At 34.4% G+C, this 20,251-nt stretch overlaps 1 protein-coding gene across 2 annotated transcripts in view; it reads left to right on the top strand.

The window, feature by feature from the left end:
• Positions 1-277: 277 nt before the first annotated feature.
• LOC111502785 (uncharacterized) overlaps positions 278-20,251 on the top strand; it is a 142,596-nt gene continuing 122,622 nt past the window's right edge. For both annotated transcript variants that reach the window (XM_074170630.1, XM_074170632.1), the window contains exon 1: positions 278-764. In XM_074170630.1, coding sequence (XP_074026731.1) covers positions 716-764 — 49 coding nt within the window. In that variant the 5' untranslated portion in view covers positions 278-715. The remainder of the gene's footprint in view (positions 765-20,251) is intronic.

Genomic DNA, 20,251 nt, shown 5'->3' with positions numbered 1-20,251 from the left:
AGTATTCCGAAAAGTAATTTTGTAAAATTAAACATTTTTTGAAACATTTTCCGCCTCCTAAAAGTATTTCACTAACAAAAAAACAAGATGGATGTGAGTGATGAACGATGATCTGTAAATAAATCAGACACAAAGTTCAAAATACACACCGAGTATCCGGGTAGGTGTCACGTTTTTCTAGGCGCCAATAATTTTCTCGAGAATCAATGAAAGATAGGACCTCCGACTGTCAGACGAAGATTCCCGATCGTATTAAATATATTATTCGGTGACTCCTCGTTAGGTTAGTGGAATACGCGCCTCGTTTTAGTCGATAATGTTACATAGCACGGGGTCCGAGACTATTATGTAATGGTAAACTGAAGCGAATATCATAGTCTCTAGCATTTGAGATAGAAAAGTAACCACCAAAAACAATGTGATTTTTTGTGATGAAAAATTATATATTGTCACACGCGGGAATTTTTAAATTTGTGAATTGAACATTCTTCGCTGGCTTTTCAAAACCGTGTTTTGGATTAGTATAGACTATTCAGAAACAAAAATTACTACTTCAAATTCGAAAACATAAATTAAAGTTAGCATTTTTCATTCTGTATAGACGATATTCAAAGAAATTTCTAAAAATGGTGCGGTTGGTTATAAGCCTGTAACAATTAACTGTTTTATCCGATGGTAGGAGGGGAATTTGGAAAAATTGGAGTGTTTTGAAAACATGGGAAAAAAGGCAAGGAAAACTAGGTGGCGGACATTACCAATTGCTGGTGAGTCTTGAAGAATTCGGTTTATTCTATTTCCAACTTTCCCGGTATTTATATCTGCAATGAAAATTATGATTTGAAGAAAATGCATTTTAACCAATTTCTCTGTGCAAAATATCTACTTCATTCACTCTTTTATTTTTTTGTGATAAACCAAGTGATAAATATAAAAAAATGGAAAACGTGCTGGGTGTGTCTTGGAAAAACTACCCCATTATAATTACGTAATAGTGGAAAAAAGTTGAAGGACAGTTTAATGAATTCTTCTTTTAATAACATTATTCATCATTCAGACATGATCTGATATTGATTTTCAAACCTAATGTTACGGTTGAAGGTGAGATAAAAGAGATTGGAGATTACTGTTATATAAAATTATATTGAGTCAACATTGTATATTTCTGATTGATCTGTACCAACCAGTTTCTATTGATGATTAATTTTCAATGTATTACAATACCTGAAGTACAGATGGAAACGAAAGTCTTTGATCACCGGTCAATGTATGTGTTTCTAATCGTAAAACTCAGTCAAGGGTGTTTGAGTCGGGGTTGAGTACAAAATATCAAAACTCGGTTCTAAAATATCACTTGGTAGGTATAATACTCCACAAAGGTCAATGTCATTTCGATAAAAAATAGATTTTCAAAAGTCACGCGAAATGACTTATGTAACAAATGAAAACACATAATTTGGTTGACTCTCAAAGTATCTAAGTAGTTCTAGTTTTAATACCAATCCATTTATCAACATTTTTTTCAATTTCATGATTCATAAAAAAGTTGAATATAATCTCACAGTACTACCATATATGTTTTTATACGAGGGCCATTAATTTAAGCGCTTTATAAAAATAGGTACTCATTTAAGTCTTCAAATGTACTTGATCTTTTTCCAAGTAGGGAGTACTTAGAAAAAGAGGGTACATGGTTTTTGAACACTTTTTCTGTCAAATTGAAAGGGATATTTTTTACTTTTGGGTAAATTGCTATCAAGTTCAAAATAAACTCTTCACATGCAAGTTTGTATCTGAAAGACACTTCTATTCATTGTCAGCACATCTTTGTATAGAGTTCATTTTCCCTTCAAATGCTTTCTTCCTTTCTATCCATGATAATAATTATATAATCTTCACAATAAATTTTATTCAAAACGCATTTCGCTACACTGGTAACTGACAAGTAACTGATGAATTTATTGTGAAAAATGTTTATTATCATGGATCATGGAGTATTCATACCTATATGTTTCTTACTTGTTTTGAAAGTTTTCTACAATTTTTTGTATAAAGATGTAGAAGTGAAGGCCAAAAAGCTATTTTACTTTACCTTTTTAAAACCCCAACTTTCTGGGGACTCAAAGCTCTGTTATCCACTTGCTTGAATCGAAAGATTCGAGAAATGTAGAAATTTGAACAATTCGTTTCGATTATATAGCTCTACAAAATTCGACCAACATATGGTACCAGAAAACAGAATATACTAATCCGATGTTGAGATTGTTGAGATTTTTGTATCGATAACTGATTTCAATAGTCTTTCTTGTCTTGTAAATATTTGGGATTGAGAATGCGACTTGAGAATTTCATGGAATTGGAGTTTGTTGTTTGGGGTGTATGGTGTTTTATGGGTTTTGGATTTGAATAGCCCTGAATATATGAGAAATAGCGCGGCCTAATTCGGAAGCGAAAAAAGGACAATAAGTGCGATAATTGCAAGGTATATTGTGTTATCAAATAAAGTTGTTAAATTTGAATGAAATTACCTGTCACTTATTTATTTATTTATTTTTAATTTCTTAACGATAATATATGCATTCAAGAATTCAAAATTGAAGATGATTCCTCAAGAATCCGATAGGGTGATTGACAGACCTACTACATAATATTTTCATGGAAATATTTTGATCATTGAAATGGATATCCAACATTGCTGAGAATTAAAAAAACTCAATTTAGCATAATATTTATAGTAAAAATTTGAAATACTCAAGCAACTTTGTCCCTCTGCAACTGTTCTCTTACCAACGTATTCAAATAACACTTCATTATGAGATTTTATGAAAGCGTGTCTTTACACGCCCGAAGAAGCCATTGTATGGCGAAACACGTGTTGCGTTATTGTATAATCGTTTAGTGAAAATCTCACAATAAGTATTTTTTGAATACGTTAGTTATGGATTTTGATCAAGTATCGGCCAATTCCGTCATATATGATCTCTTACCATTCAAGAAATGTACATTCCAATACTCTAAATTGAATTTCCCGCAATATACAATGAAGTACTATTTTTAAATTCGTGATATTTATCATAGTTCCAACAAGTAATTCATAAAAATACGATGAAAAGCAGACGATAAATTTTCAATAATTATGATCAAAAGGAAATATTTTGTTCAAATGTAAATACTTCATCAGTTTTATGTACGAATAAAACTACTTCATCAGAAAAACATCTGATCAAAAAGTCACCTTCGGTAGGTAAAATAAACTCATAGACTCCTGATAATAGCTACCCATAGAACTCTTTCATACGGAGAGCTTCACGTCTTTCCCTCCTGTACGGGAGCGTTTATCACTCCTACTACCGCCCGTTCACACCGTGAGCCTTTTCAGTTCCTGGCTCCTTGAGACTCAAGGCTTGAGGTCAGTTGTAAAATGGATCACACGCGAGATGTTGCCATATACCTTCTCTACAGTCGACACAATCTCGTCGACAGAAACGTCAACGATCAAGAATAGGACGGATAAAGTTGCGAAATCTACGTTGAGCACTTTGCAGACTTCCACCTAACTTTTTACGACTTTATTTTGGTCCTTATAAATGTCGACACTTTCATCCCATAGAACGGGTCGGTTTCACATAGCACTAATTAACAACTCCATCGTAATCTGCCATGATAAATTAGTGTGAAGCGTCAACTAAGGAGAGCTGTTTTCACTCCTCGTGTAGAATCCCCCACTCATCCTTTTGCATTTTTAGGAGACATGGCTCTCCGGCTCGAGGTGCAGGAGACGGGAGAGCTCTCGTCTCCCGAGACGTGGCGGCTCCCGCTCTTTTTCTGAAAGCTCCATTGGACTCGTTGCATTTTGGCGCTAAAAGCCTTCCTCTCTCTCGGGAGCGAGAGACGTGAAGCTCCCCGTATGAAAGGGCGCATATAGTACCCGTGTTAAGGACAGGCTTCACCAGTCGGGACTGACCCGTCAGGTTTTGCCTATCAAGGGCCAACATGTACTGGTGACCACATATACGTCAGAAAATGCAAAGTCGTTGATTCTTTCCGTGGCAGACTAATATTTTGTGTAAATGTTGTAAGATGGTCAAATAATTACGTATATTGGCGTGGCCATGCACTTTCATTGTGTTGAAAGTATTCATGTTAAACTGCCCGCATGAAGAACAAAAAAAAAGCATGCTATGTGTTAGGTTAGGTCTAAAGTGAGTGAGATCTTCCACCGCAACCCGCAAGGGTTTATTGTGGCTCACACATATTCACACTCGACCAAATAAACCCAGCTTTTGAACGAAGCCGATTAGTTTGTATGGTGAGTGGTCTTTCAGGTCAGATGGTAAGAGTACGGCTCTGCCAAACTCTGTAAACCTGATTCGGTCCCCAGCGGGGCAGGCACAAAGTATATGCTCTGCTGTTTCATCATTTTCCAAATAGAGGCGACACACACTGTGTTCCTGTTAGACATCGTAGTTCATCCCTACTGTAGTCCAACAACTGTTTGGTATCAAGCTTCGAAGGGTGAATAAACGCCTTGGAGTGAGCCACTCCTGGAAGATTCTGCCAGAAGTCCATAACTCTTCTTGCCATCCAGGTGTTCAGTGTTTGTTTGGCAAATTCCAAAGCGATGCCAATGACAAGTTCTGGTCCAATGAAGCCGCTTGCAGCACCCTCCTTCGCAAGACAGTCAGCAGCTTTATTGCCTTCCAGGCCAGTATGGCCAGGAATCCAGACCAGAGACAATCTGTTTAGTCTTTCTATCGAGGAGTCTTTTTTGGCAGTTTGCTACCAATTTAGTCGTTGCTCGGTAGGAGCCAAGAGCTTCCAACGCCGCTTGACTGTCCGAGAATATTTTTATTGACTTCTGAGTGAGGTTGGATTTATACAGTCTCTCCGCACACAATTCAATAGCGTAAATTTCCGCTTGAAATACAGTCGCATAAGTTCCTAGGCAGGTAGATAACTTTGTCCTGGGTCTGCGACTGAAAACACCTGCACCAGAACCGGAAGGTGTTTTTGATCCATCTGTGAACCAACAACTGTCTGCTCTTAATATTTCCTTCTCCCGCAAGATCCAGTCCTCTCTACTCGGTAATAATACTTTATAAGGCAGTTCGTAGTTGACGGTTGGAGGCATAAAGTCACAGGTCATTTCCAGAATGCTGTGACTTCCAATGTCAACCAACAGTCTGTTGCACTCTGCATTGAATTGACTTGTGCAATTGGCAATGTGCACAAGTCTGTATGTAGTCCACTTAGCCTCTCTCTCCTGGAAAATGTGGAGAGGAGGTAGATCTAGAAGGATCTCCATGGCCGCTGACGGTGTGGTACTGATGGTACCACTGATAGCCAGACAAGCCTGTATGCTAAGTGTAGTAAGTTAACTCATATTAAAACTTTGAATTCTGTTTTTCAGAAACTTATAATTGCTGTCGGGATAGATTTTTCATCAGTTCATCTTTTATTTTTATTTACATATTCTTCAGAACTCATCTTCGAAGAATGTTATTCCTTTTCCCTGTTTTGTCTTTTTACAAAAGAGAAAACATGGCAAAGTAGCTCCGAGCTGTTCGTCGACGGCATATGGGAGTGGATTGATTACTGCGATTTTGTTAAATAAAATAAGGATACAATAAGAGCGCCACTGTCTTTTTTTATAAGGTCTTATCTGGAAAAGATCAGAAACCTAAGGTAGAGACTAGATACAACGGCTGAAATAAAAGAAAGACATACCCAATTTCATATTATTTAATGAGATAAATATTAAGTCGTACATGAATATTACTGGAGTTTTTTCCCAACACCAAATCGTTATTTTTAACACCTCGACACGTGTTTCGATCACCAAGTGATCATCTTCAAAGAGGAAGATTAAAACAAATAACGATTTGGTGTTGGGAAAAAACTCCAGTAATATTCATTACTACACCAAAGGATCCAAACAGTGCATCATAATTAAGTCGTACGGGACTATTAAGCAATTATAACAAAACATACGATCATATATATTGAACCTTCTCAGGCCTACTTGACGGATAACTTGCTGCTACTAGTATATATAAATATATAAGAAAAAGCGTGTACCCAGGGCAAAATTCATGAATTTTTCCTAATGAGGAATAAGATGTTTTTATGAGTTATATTACCTCAAAAGGGCTTGAATATTGATGATATAGCAAATTTATATAAATAATTATGAATGGTTTGTTTGAATGGTTGAATATAAACAGTTAAATATTGAAAGTAAGAACTTGAATATTAAATCAAAACTATAATAGTGAAAGAATTCTATTATCTATAACTGGCCTTTCATCCAACGTTGATTCTAAAGAAGTAACAACCGTAGAGCAGATGAGATATTCAAGCAGTAAGAAAGGAGGAGTAGTTTTTTTTTCGTCTTATCACTCGCTAGGAATTGGTAAATCCGGACTATGATAGAAAATACCTCTGTTTGAGTCAAAGAGGACATCCAAATGGATAAATGGAGCCGAATCATTGAATAGGAACACTCTTGCGGTCTTGGTTAACGTTTCCAAATCCTTCTAGATGCAGGATTAGGTTGAGAAAATTTTTCGAAAGAAAGAAAAACCCTATAATAATCCAGTCATTTAAGCTTAAATTAGGTAAGAATCTCGGAATTCGAGATACCCAGCTGTAAGTCTGTAAATACTTGTATATTGACACCCTAAAAGTTGTCTCAAAACCTACATATGGTAGGGTGTAAGCAACTATTAAATTTCAAGGTCAAAGGTCACAAAAATCGGTTTTTTGCACTGTTTTTGGAAATATCTCGTTTCCTATGGGTTTTTTGCTATTTGTATTTATTATCAATATTGTAGAATACAAAATTCTCTACAAATTTTGTTTAAAAAATTTTTTATACGGTGAACCGTTTTCGAGATAGAGGGCGGAGAGCGCGCGGTCACAGCATCACTTCAGGTCAACCGGTGCCTCCGGTCGAAAACGCGCCATATATAGTTGATGAACTATCGATAAATCAATGATTATAAAAATTTGTCAATTTTTATTAACTATTATATTATATTTTATCATTTTCTTCATGCATTAAATCTATATCTATTCAATAATACTGATAACCGTTTACTTAAATTAAAAAATAATTAAGAGAAAGAGATGATGCGGATGTTCTTATTGTTGAAACTGCAATTGAAGAATCAAACTCTAAAAAAACTGCAGTTATAATAGGACAAGATATTGATTTACTTGTCATTTTAATTGGGCGTACACTGTCTTACGAACAAGAAATTTTCTTTAAAAACGTTGGGAAAGGTAATGTAAAAACGGAGATATACTCGACTAAAAGTTTTAATAATTATCCTCATTCTAAAAAACATATTTTATTTCTGCACGCATTAAGTGGATGTGACACAACTTCTGCGCTTTTTAAAAAAGGAAAAAAATCATTTTTAAAAGTTTTTGAGAAACTGACAAATTTGGATGAACTAGCTGCAGCATTTGAGGAAGAAAATTGTTCGGCCCAGAGATTATTAGAGAGTGGAACTCAAACCTTATTGGCAGTCTATAATGCTCCGAAATCTGTGAAAAGTCTCGATCATCTTCGTAATATGCATTACGTCAAGTCTACAGAACTTAATAAACCTGTGCAGCTTTCAAATATTCCACCAACAAGTGCAGCTGCTCATCAACATTTCAACCGTGTATATTATCAAGTTCAAACTTGGTTAGGACATGATTTGGAACCCCAGGTATGGGGTTGGGCAATTTTACCACCTGCTCCAGAAGATTTGCTAAATACAGTTTTCTGCAACTGCAAGAGTGGGTGTGGTTCGCGATGCGGATGCAGGAAAGCGGGCTTGCAATGCTCTTTAGCTTGTGGCCAATGTAATGGGCAAGCTTGTCTCAATGCTGTACCATATCAGAGCGACATTAACGAAGATGGAACCTTTGACCCCGAAATCATGGAAGAACTTGAGACAAATGTCGTTGAAGACGATAATGAAGACCAGTTTGAAATTTACCAGTAGCCAGAAGAAGACGATGAAGAGGAAGAAGATGATTAAAATTATAAATTGTAGTTTTTGTACCCTTTATTCCATTTCTTTACTTTCAATAAAAATAAATGTATTCAATGATATTTTTTAATAAAAAGATCAATTCATAATTTATTTGTTTTTTTTTTCATCATGTAAGAAGTTATAAATATTAATTAGGTTAAAATTCAAATATAATTCCTATATTTTCATTAACAATTCTGCAATTACATGGGCAGGTAAGTGTTGTTAAATAAATTAATACTGAATAAAAAGTGGATAAGTTAGGAAAAAAATGATAAAATATAATATAATAGTTAATAAAAATTGACAAATATTTATAATCATTGACTTATCGATAGTTCATCAACTATATATGGCGCGTTTTCGACCAGAGGCACCGGTTGACCTGAAGTGATGCTGTCACCGCGTGCTCTCCGCCCTCTTTCTCGAAAACGGTTCACCGTATAAAAATTTTTTTAAACAAAATTTGTAGAGAATTTTGTATTCTACAATATTGATACTAAATACAAATAGCAAAAAACCCATAGGAAATGAGATATTTCCAAAAAAATCGCAAAAACCGATTTTTGTGACCTTTGACCTTGAAATTTAATAGTTGCTTACACCCTACCATATGTAGGTTTTGAGACAACTTTTAGGGTGTGAATACATATACAAGTATTTACAGACTTACAGCTGGGTATCTCGAATTCCGAGGTGAACTTACTATAATGACTGGACTGATAAGAATATTCGCGTACATTCTTGGAATAATAAAAACACGTATATTTACCAATATACGGCTTTCAAAATGAACGTTGTCAGCTCAAGATTATTCCAATAACTATATACAACATTTATGATTATTTACATGGGCGTGGACACTGTACATGTGTACATGGGAGGTAGGTTGATACGTTTTTATCAGATTGGGTGGTTTAGGAAAACTAGTTGGTGAATATATTACTATCTTTTGCAGTTCCTAAACTGGAGCAATGTACAGGGTGAAACATTGATCACCTTAAAACCTTATAAAAATATACGCAGTGAGTGAAAACGAAAACAATACAAGAACATGAAAATTTTGTTGTAAAATCAGGAAATAAAAATAGCGTTTCTATTTTTCCACTAATAGTGGAACCGAAATTAATAATATTCGATTATTCTGCAAGTCAAAACTTATCGCAGGCGATAGGAGAGACTGGACTGCAGAGATAAAGTCATCATTACCTAACAGATTTTCAGGCAGAGGCATTCCACCACATCGAAAACTTTTCATTAATACTGGCAACATATGAGTAGCTAATATTTAAATGTCATCAGTAAAATGAAATTTTCAAATGTAATGAATCGACATGTTTGACACTCCACAATAGACGTGCCAGATAAAAATATACTATACTAGTAAATAAAAATAACTAATCCGGTACTTATCTTCAAGGGGATAAATATATTGAATGTCAAGAATATATTATTGATTGATTAAAGAAAAGGTCCAAAGTCAATGAGTCTATTCGATCCTTCATTGAAACCCGCAAAGGGCCATTCATCACAGTGTGTTTATTCAACTGACAAATCGACGAAAAAAAGTAACTATTGTATACTAGGAAAACAATTGTGATAAAAACTGTAGACATTTCGTATATCAGTGAGAAAGAAGTAGCACTTCAACTGATTTTTTTTAATCGTCTCATTTCCCTTATCTTTCTTGTTACTGAACTGATATCAACCCGAAGGGAGATTGAAACCGGAGATGTGTTTGAAGAGTTTCTTACTTTTCGTGTTTCATAGATTAAAAGTAATTGTCAATGTTTGAAGAAAGATAAAACAAGTAAACATAACTCAATATAGTTTCTACCTTGGGAAAGTGTGAAGATTATGAAAGAAACTAAATTCATAACTCTCATTTTATTTAACTTCAAACATAAATTAAAAGGAAGGATGATAACAGAAAACAATTTTCGGCTTTTGCTTTTCCTTGGACTAGAGAAAAAAGTGAAATGATATAAAAATTGGGATATAGAAGTATAGCCATGAAGGTAATAGACTGAATATTTTTTTAAAATCATAATTTTCACTCACACAAAGTTTAAAAAAAAAGAAAAATAAACTACTCAAAATGAATATAGAGACAACTTTAAAATCCAATAAGTAAAAAAAAATATGTATTATTTCATGATAAAAACTAATTCTTATCATAATCCATTCGGTTGTTGTTTACTTTTTTTACTTTTTTTGTACTTTTAGCTACAAAATCATTAATATGAAAAATTCTGTATTCAGTTTCACTTTACTATAGTTCGTAATAGGTATTAAATTTTAAAATTTAAACAATGAATGTTGATGTATTGGGTAGAAGAAGGATACGTAAGGTGTACCTCAATGAATTTCAAGTTGCTAGAGCCATGGCATTGATCGAAGTAGGGTATTCAAGTCGTCGGTTAGCCCAAATGCTCAATGTGTTTCCAAGCTCTGGAAACCGCAGAATGACTCACATTACGGCATAGTAAAAAGAGCCCCTTATCCCAATAGACGAAAGGCAACAACCCGCAGAGAAGATCGTTTGTTACGACTTTGGGCGATTAGGGGTTGCACTGATTCAGCTAAGAACACTGCAAAATCGCCTTATCGAAGCTACGGGAATGCGAATTTCAAACAAACGATACGAAACCGACTTCACGAAGTACAACTCCATGACCTGCTAGAGCCCCTAGATCAATTCCAGCTCATCGAGGAAATTTAGAGCAGTGGGTCAATGTAATGTTTACAGATGAAAAAAAATCCATGTTATTCAACAATGACGGACGTGTTCGGGTATGGAGACGTCCTGGTGAACGCTATTTGGATGACTGTGTGCAAGAAATTGTTCCATTTGGAGGTGGATCGATAATTGTATGGGCTGGTATAACTTTGACAGGACACACTGACCTTGTGGTATTTCTGGAAGGGACTTTAACGGCTGTCCGTTACATGTCATGTCGTCCCATTTGTCCAAAATATGGGCGCTGGGTTCATTTTACAAAAAGATAATGTCAGGCCACACGTATATACCCAGGGTCGTGAGATATTTCCAACAGGAGCACAATATTAATGTCATGAGATGGCCAGCTAATATTCCGGATTTAAATCATATTGAGCAGCTCTGGGATGAACTGGAAAGACGTTTGAAGGATCATCAACCCTTCAAAATCTAAACCAAGTTACAGATGCTCTTTTGAAGATTTACGAGCAGTTACCACAACAAATAATTAGAAATTTGGTGGAAAGCATGCCTCGTTGTTGTGCCGAACTTCTTAGAGCCAGGGGTGGACGTACTCACTATTAATGTACATTTTTCTCTATACCTATAAACACTCTATAAACCGATAAACTATTTTATAAATATAATTTTTTGACAAAATAATACATATTTTTTTACTTATTGCATTTTAAGGACATGTCTCCATAGGGGTAAGGAGGTAGGGATTACCCATGCAATTCTGATTTATGCACCTTGTTTCGCACAGCAAAAAACTGATAATAACTAAACTGATTCCGTTTCTACTTGTCGATAGAAACTGCATTAATTCCAATTTCAATTCATTCCTCACTAGGAACTTGAATCACATCTTCAAGCAGTAGCTGACCTTGCTTGTTTTTTCCAGCGGTTATTATCAAAAAACCTGACCAATCATCAAAATATAACCAGTTTGATTTAATTGATTTTCGATACATCATCTCCCTTTTTTTGCCTCCAATTCTAGAAACTAATAACACTGAAGAATGGTGTTCATATCAATCCTTTCTGATTTTATAGTAAGAGTACACATATTCAAGATCATAGCAAAGCTTACCTATATTTTAACAATAGAGTAATACAGGGTGTAACTAAATAAGTGTAAAACATTAAGGAAGGTGCCTCTTCATCGAAAAAAAGATAGGATTTTTCATATAAAGAAATTTCATTGGAGCATCCCTTGTTAAGATACAGCCCCTTAAAGGGGGTACATAAAATTTGTATAACAATTTTTTTCACAAGCACTGAAAAAGTTACAATATTGAAATTAACCTGACGTTTTGTACTACCAAAAAGATACTTAGCCAGTAATTTATTTGATTTACCACATGGTTGTAAGGGGTGGAAAACGCAACCGCTATAATTTATTTCCAATGGAACTTTTTGTCTTATTTGTTTAACATTTAAAAATTTATTTCCGATAGCCTATTTCATTCCAAACAAAAAATGTCTCTTGGGTTTTTTGCCCAAAATAAACCAGTTCGCAACAAAAACTTATTTTACGAACAACTACAAAGATACATCGTCATAAATGCGAAAATACGAAACTAATCTATCTTGGTCGCTATTAGCGATAGTGACAATTAAATTGGTATGACGCTGTCAGTTTGTGAATTTTCGAAATTGAATTAATACTAATTGTGTATTGTTGTTCTGTTCTTAATTTGTTACTTTAATAATTCACTTGTTATTAAAATGACATACACAAATGAGGAAATGGCTGATATGCATTACGCTTACGGTCTATCGCAGGGGAATGGGTTAGAAGCAGCTATAAAATATCTGAAATGTATCCTCAACGGCAGCATCCTTCACATAGAATATTTGCCCGACTTCATCAACGATTACGAGAATATGGTTAATTCGACAAAAGAACGCAGGATTGTGGTCGCCATCGAGAAGTACGAACACTACAGCTTGAGGAAGCAGTACTTAATTTGATTGAAGAACAACCTACTACAAGTACTAGAAAGATTGCTTTCCAGCTAAATGTTGATCATATGACAGTACTTCGAATTTTAAAGGAACAACTCTTATACTCTTCTGCAACGAGTACAGGCACTGTTACCTCGAGACTTTCCGAACCGCCTTGAATTTTGCAATTGGATGCTGGAAGTGATTAAAAGAAATTGTGACTTTCTGAAGACGATAGAATTCACAGACGAATGTAGTTTTTATCGGACAAGATTATTAATTTTCATAATTACCACATATGGGCTGATGAAAACCCTCACGCTATTGTCGAAACTAACCATCAAGTTAACCAACAGTTTTCTCTTGACGTATGGCTCGCAGTTATTGGGGATGATTTAATTGGGCCTCATTTTCTACCTCCTCGATTAAATGGTAAGGCATACGTTCAATTTTTAAGAGAAGAGAAGAAGTTCCTTTGGGCGTCAGAAGGGATATATTTTTTATGCATGATGGAGTTCCCGCTCATTTTATTCAAGTAGCTTGTCAGCATTTCACTGAAACATGCAAATCAGTGGATAGGTCGAGGAGGACCACAGAACTGGCCCTCTCGATCCCCGGATCTCAATCCTCTCGATTTCTCTATTTGGGGCCATGCAGGTACTAACTACAAAATAACAATAAATCCAGTTCACGTTTTCCGGGAAACGCATACCCAATATCCAGGAAAAATTAACGTTGGGCAGGAATATTGGGAAACCATATTGTAGGACCTCTATTTATTGATCAAAATTCAACAGAGGAACTGTATTTGAATATGCTAGAAATTACTATTGACCCTCTCATCACTGAAATTGAAGAGAATCCTTATGAATATATATATATATATATATATATATATATATATATATATATATATATATATATATATATATATATATATGGATATTGTATTCCAACAAGATGGAGCACCACCACATTACTCCAGACAAGTAAGAAACTATTTGAATACTACTTTTCCCGGTCGTTGGATTCTGTAGGACCTTGGCCAGCTCGCTCGCCAGATTTGAACCTGCTTCAATATTGGATATACGGCAGAGAATAATAAATATTTGTAGAGATATTGACGTTACTGTGTTCGAAAATGTTCGGGGTGAAATATCGAATAGGCTTTTCATATGTCAAGAAGTTCAAGGCAACAATTTCGAGCATCTTCTGAACTGACCTCAAGCTTATTACCTCATATTATGTAGTTAAATGTCAATGTATTCAGGCAATCATTGAAAGTTCCGCCATTTTGTAGTAGTTGAAGATATTGACTTCATATTCTAGGGTTGTTGACATACAAATATGAGGATCCTCTTTGTTACTTATGTGTTAACTTCATTTTAACCTCACTTTCAGTTCCCGATGAAGAGACAATAAACGCCTCGAAAGCTTGAACAGAAAAAAGAGTTTTACAATCTTTCTGACTCTGACTGCTTTACCCGATTCATTTCCTACTTAGCCAGTCGAGCTAACCTTTCCTTCTATATATAATATATATATATATATATATATATATATATATATATATATATATATATATATATATATAAATTAATAAATATTTCGTGGGAAAGTAGAGATTCAAATAGCAGAGTGATAATTGAAAATACTTCTGAATACTACTTACTCACATATTTATACAATCGATCGCTTCAAAAAACTTTACTAACTTTCTTCGAAAGCTTCTGATAATTCCTCTTCCATATTCTCTGTTTCACTAGCACTGTCGTCATTTGAATCAATAATGAATTTATTTAATATGGAAGTGTCCAATCTCCATATAGTCTTTTTCAACTAAAATTACTTTTTTAATAATTTTCTGTTAGTCTTATTCGGAAATATTAGATACTTCTACTTCAATCAGCTCTATTAACTTTTTATCAAATTTTGGAAAATTATTTTTACTCCTGATGATTTGTTTCAATTTTCCTCAAATCAATTTGATAGGATTGAAAACACAAAAATAGGGGGATAGTCTAAGTATGGTGTGTTCATACTTTTCACCAATACTCTCAAGGGCATACACTTTTTCAAAAGTTTTTGTCTGTAAAATTTCAAGTAGTTGGTTTTTGGTATAGTAATATTCAAAATACAAATTGTTATTCATTAAAAAACTTTGTATTTCATCATTCCTCGAATTTTTATTCGGTTTTTTGATGAGCTGTCGCAAATGATAGGAAACGTTATAAAGAACTATTATACTATTCACATCCGAATTTAGGATTATTGTGTTTTTAAAACAATCCTCGAAAATATTAGCTTCCATGTTCTTATGATAGTCAACATTGCAGTCCTCAAGTTTTTTCCACATAATTTCAAAGAATTCGGAACTCATCCTTCACTTCCTCCGCAGTGCACAATGATTAGTCATGATCCTTTGTTTGCAGGCATGTTGGGCGTACACATTCTCGAACCGTCAGTCCACCTTGTCGTAACTATGTCGTGATTATCATACCAAGTTTCGTCCAAAAAGAAAATTTGCCGTTGTTCTTGTCTATATTTAGTTCTTTGTTCTAAGTATTTGTTACACAATTCCTGTATTATTCTGCTTTCCATAACTGCTTGACGTTTGTTTATTATTTTAAATCTAAAGCCTATTGTTTTTATCGAATTCTGAAGAGTTTTGTCACAGCAGCTCACGTTATGGCCGGAAGTATTCAATTTCTTCCTTATGATTTCAGTTGTAGGAATCTCAATGCTTTCGTAACAGTCGTATATTGTTTTTTTTCAATGATTTTATTAGATGAACATCTGAAGATTTTGGTAATTCGTATCACATCGCGTCTTGCGTTCATAAGGTTTGTTTTTGACTATTTTACTTACAGTTGAGAAAGGAGTTTCGGCCAAATTAAATGTTGCTTGTAATAGTTTGTTTACCTCGAAAGCAAACTTGAGATGTTTCAATATTCAAATGCATCCGAATCTTATTCACTGGTATCTCTTTTTTTGCATTGTTCACCATCGCTATTGGAATCGACGGCAATGACCATCTCCGCATTCTTCGATTTCTATTCGTCACCGTGACATGACTTCAAATTTGATTTTATGACTCTTCAGCCAATCATAAAACTCGGTTAGTAAAAATTATCCAATACGAACCACCAAGGCTACAATTCACGTGGAATAGTTCGCTGCCGGTTCATTTCTATGTATTGGTTTTTTTGGCCTTTGAGAGTGCCGCCAACAATAAAAGTGCTCAATATCGTTTACTTCGACTATACCAGGGAATCCATAGTTTTAAAATACCCGCATTTTCACATTATAAGTTTACTTTCATTTATTGAAAGCAGTGATCTGACGTTAAAGTGTTTCAGGTTAGCAAGTACGCACATATTGTTAATTATTTACTGTCATTTTAGCTTCACTAAAATATCACTATGTTGATTCCGGTAATCGATTCATTTGCAAAATTCAGGTTTTAATTGATGGGTTTTGTATATAATGTATATGAATCATTTAAAAAATTCGCTGAACAATTACGAAGGTACTCAAAATGAAATAAATATTTATGTTCCTCACCTGATCGACTATTTTTTTTTGATAAATCATAAACACTATTATTCTAATTCACGAAAACATGTATATCTGCGGATGAACCAAAAATTTCATTTCGACATAGAAATAGGTATTTAAAAATTAACATTATAAACGATCGAATGAATTATAGGTACATCTATCGTCACATGAATGGAGCTTGAGTTGACATATTATATGCATACAATGTACGCTTCAAATAATTGAGTATAACATAATGCCTCATGAAAACATCTTACGTGAGACCACTCACCACGTATGAATATGTTTTTCTGACTTTCTTCCCTGTTCCCAAACACCAGAACTGCAATACTCTTTTCGACGCGCGTTTCACCAACTGAGTTGACGACTTCAGGATGTGATGGACCAAATTGTATGTGATTCTGTGATACAGTTTGGGTAAATTGTCTCATTTCTGTGGTAAAAATTTCCAAAACGGTTTGTTGTTTTGTATCGTTTATCTGCTTCAACCAGTTAGAAACTTGACCTGAGAAGATGGCGGCCTGAATTCTTATAAACGTACATTTTGTAAAATCGTTCATATAAACCGAGAAACAAATCAAATGAATGAGAAAAGCGATTTGAATATTGAAATCAGCTTAATACTATGTAATATAGCTAACGAAAAGAATTATTTCTCAATCTCGTTTTCGAAATCGTGACTGACCTTCCTGATGTTTTCAATTCTGATTACATTTGTAGACATGAATAAAGAGAGTGAAAATGTTTAGACAAAATGTTATCACTCACAATGCAATTCAAGATACGACACATTCGAGAATACTAGCGAAAAACATTTATCTGTTTAAAAAATCTGTTAAATATCTGTTTTTCCTGCAATCAGCTGTCGCCCCCATACGAACGACAACTCTCAGAAGTTGAGAAACTTGTGCGAGCTGAGGACTAACGAGGTCTTACCTTTTAACGTGTGATTCCTAACACGGAAATATTCGAAATCAAAAAAATACTCCACGTAAGAAAATTGCATTTTTCCTCTCAGAAAGTTACTTCTATTCAATACAATGAAAATTCGATCCAACTGTCAAAAAGGTTGAATACCTAAAAAAACTGTTTTCCATCTCGGTAATCTGCATTTGTTTTTAGAAAGATGTTTATTACTTTCCATCAACACATTTTTGGGAAAACTAACACTTATCGCTTTCAATTTCTGAATGAAACCGACAGGACAAACAGATGAATATGTCAAAAAAGTTTCGGCAGTGTTTTTGACCTCTTTTCATGGATTTCTTGATATGCTATTCTCCAGTTGGTTGAGATAACATCAAACCTGTATGAATCGACATTTAGACAATGCAAGTTTCATTAGCACGATTTTTCAAGAGAAACAAAAACTTTTGAAAAATTGTCGTTTATTCGTTCAGTGTTGTTATTTTATAGCTGATGTTTGTGTATATTTGTCTCTCATGAGAATTTTTGCATGATTTGACTACAGTAACATTTAGATCCACACGATTTTTTCTGAGCATGCGCCCCTCTGGAATTGCAAAATTTGCAAAAATGGAAATTTATTTCGAGGTGTTATCCGTAAAATAAAATTTGAATAAAATATAGGAAAGCTTCAAATATGTACATAAATACGTTGATATTTCCATCAGAATGAAACCTGCGAGATAATTTACTGAAAGAGTGTAGATTGAAAATATGTAAATTTTGTAAGAAATGCGAACACGAAATGGAAAACGATAGATTAATCAACGAAATTTATTGAAATGAAGTTGAAGAGGGAGACAAAAAATACAGCAAAACATCAGAGGTTACTTGAAAAAGCAACTTTACTTCTTGATTAATACTGATTACATGTGATAATAACCTGTATAATATAAATTTTTAACTAAATGCTTGTGAGGACATAGATTTCAACAAATACCTACTGAAAAGCGGTTACTTATGCAAAATTGACAGATAATACGTACAGAGGATAGAGGATAGAGATTTGAATTGTTATCTTTTTCCATTGTTTCGATTTCAAAAGAAATGCATTCACAATTTTGTGAATGCTAAACAATTCAATAATTTTAAACGGTACAGCTCTCAGCTGCGAGTTTTTCTAAATAGTTATTCTCATGCACACAATCTGTCATTTTTCACTATTGAAATTGTTAGCTTTGGGTTCCCATTCAAAGGATGACATGCCCTTGAACAACCTCAAGAGATTACGAAATCAGTGTTTTACTTCTGTAATATGATCGGCCCATAAACTTGAAACCCTCATATTGACCCCACATTAACTGAATTCGTGATAAAACTACTGATAACTGGGTTGTGTGGCAACTAGGAGAAATTATATCAAGACATGTTTAAAAATGTATTATAATTAATTCAAATCTGAACTGATCTATAATATGCTAGAGCAATATTGAAGATGATTGATGTCATTGAAATATCAGCAACTTAGTTGAATGTAAATTGATTAATGTAGCCGTTACTACGTGGTAGGAAATCATACTGAAGAAAAGAAAACTGGAACTTTCTATGTTTTTTACCACTTTTATTTGTAACTAACATTACTGCAGTTTCGTCTTATAAGGACGCCACATAATTCAATTTTAGTTTCATTCGATGTAAAGAGTATGTTCTCCAACATACCATACAACGAGTGTAAGCCCCTCATTTTAGACATATTAGATCAAGTCAAAGTAGACCATATCACTTCCTTTGAAGTTTCAACAGCTTTCGATGTGTGCCTAAATCAGAGCTACTTACAGTTCGACAACAAAAATTTCATAAACAGGATTCAGGTTTACCAATGGGTCCACTTTTAGCAGACATATTTATGAACAGCTTGGAGACTACTATAGTAAATTCCTTCCTGGGTAAAAAACGTATTCATTATTGTAACAGATATGTGGATGATATTCTCGCCTGTTTTAGAGGCACCTACTACACGACAGCTGAACCAATGTATGACATAATTTCAATAGCAACATACAGTTCACACTCGAAACAGAGATAGAGAAACAGATAAATTTCTTAGAGCTGACCATTACACACAATCAGAATAAATTTGAGTTCAATGTTTTCAGAAAACCTAGCTATACAGACATTACCATTCCAAGCGATTCTTTCCATCCAGACAGTCATAAATTAGCAGCCTACAATTCAATGTTGCACAGAGCATTTACTGCCTTTGTCTGCTAACAATCTAGCTAGTGAAATTGATATAATTACACAGATAGACCATAATAATGGTTGCAACGCAGATATAATCCAGAAGTTAGTCAGAAAACAAACCCGTAAATTCACTTACAGAATAATATATCCCCAGATCAAACAATCAGAAATCAAGAAATGGGTAACTCTAACATAATTTGGTAAAAGAACAGAGGTAATTGCGGGTTTCTTCAGAAAAAACCAATGTGGAAGTGGCATTCAGACCACATGCCATATTATCTGATTTCCTTTTCAATGCCAAAAATAAGGTGGACAAGTTGGAGAAATCTGGAGTTTATAAGCTCAAGTGTCCGGAGTGTAATAGTGTTTATGTGGGACAATGGTGCCGAAATTTCCAAAATCGGTATACTGAACATGAAAGATCCTTCGGGCTAAGAAAAAATGATTCGACGATTTCAAACAATTCCTTGGCATGCAACCACAAGTGTCCAAATCTAAACGATACGAAAATTTTGCACTATGCAAGGAAGGGTTACAAACTCAATTATTTAGAATCCTTGGAAATTCACAACCATAAACATTGTGGGTGCAACCTGTTAAACGATTAAATCGATTTAGTTTACTCACCGGTTTTCAAATTGGCACATCCGCATTGTAAACTGTAAATTCAGGTGTTCAATCAAGCCAGGTACCTCTATTAGTACCTACTGGGGTGGTATATAAGAGCTAAGGTAATGAACCATTGTTAGTTTATTGTATACGTTTGAAAATGTCCTTATAGGATGAAACTGCAGTAACGTTAATAACAAATAAAAGTGGTAAAAAACCTAGAAAGTTTCAATTC

The sequence above is a fragment of the Leptinotarsa decemlineata genome, unplaced genomic scaffold (genome assembly GCF_025532065.1).
Source record: "Leptinotarsa decemlineata unplaced genomic scaffold, Ldec_3_MD MMD2_P_RNA_scaffold_9, whole genome shotgun sequence".
NCBI classification, from domain to species: Eukaryota; Metazoa; Arthropoda; class Insecta; order Coleoptera; family Chrysomelidae; genus Leptinotarsa; species Leptinotarsa decemlineata.
The sequence above is the reverse complement of the archived record's forward strand: the minus strand, read 5'-3'. Positions and strand labels throughout refer to the sequence as shown.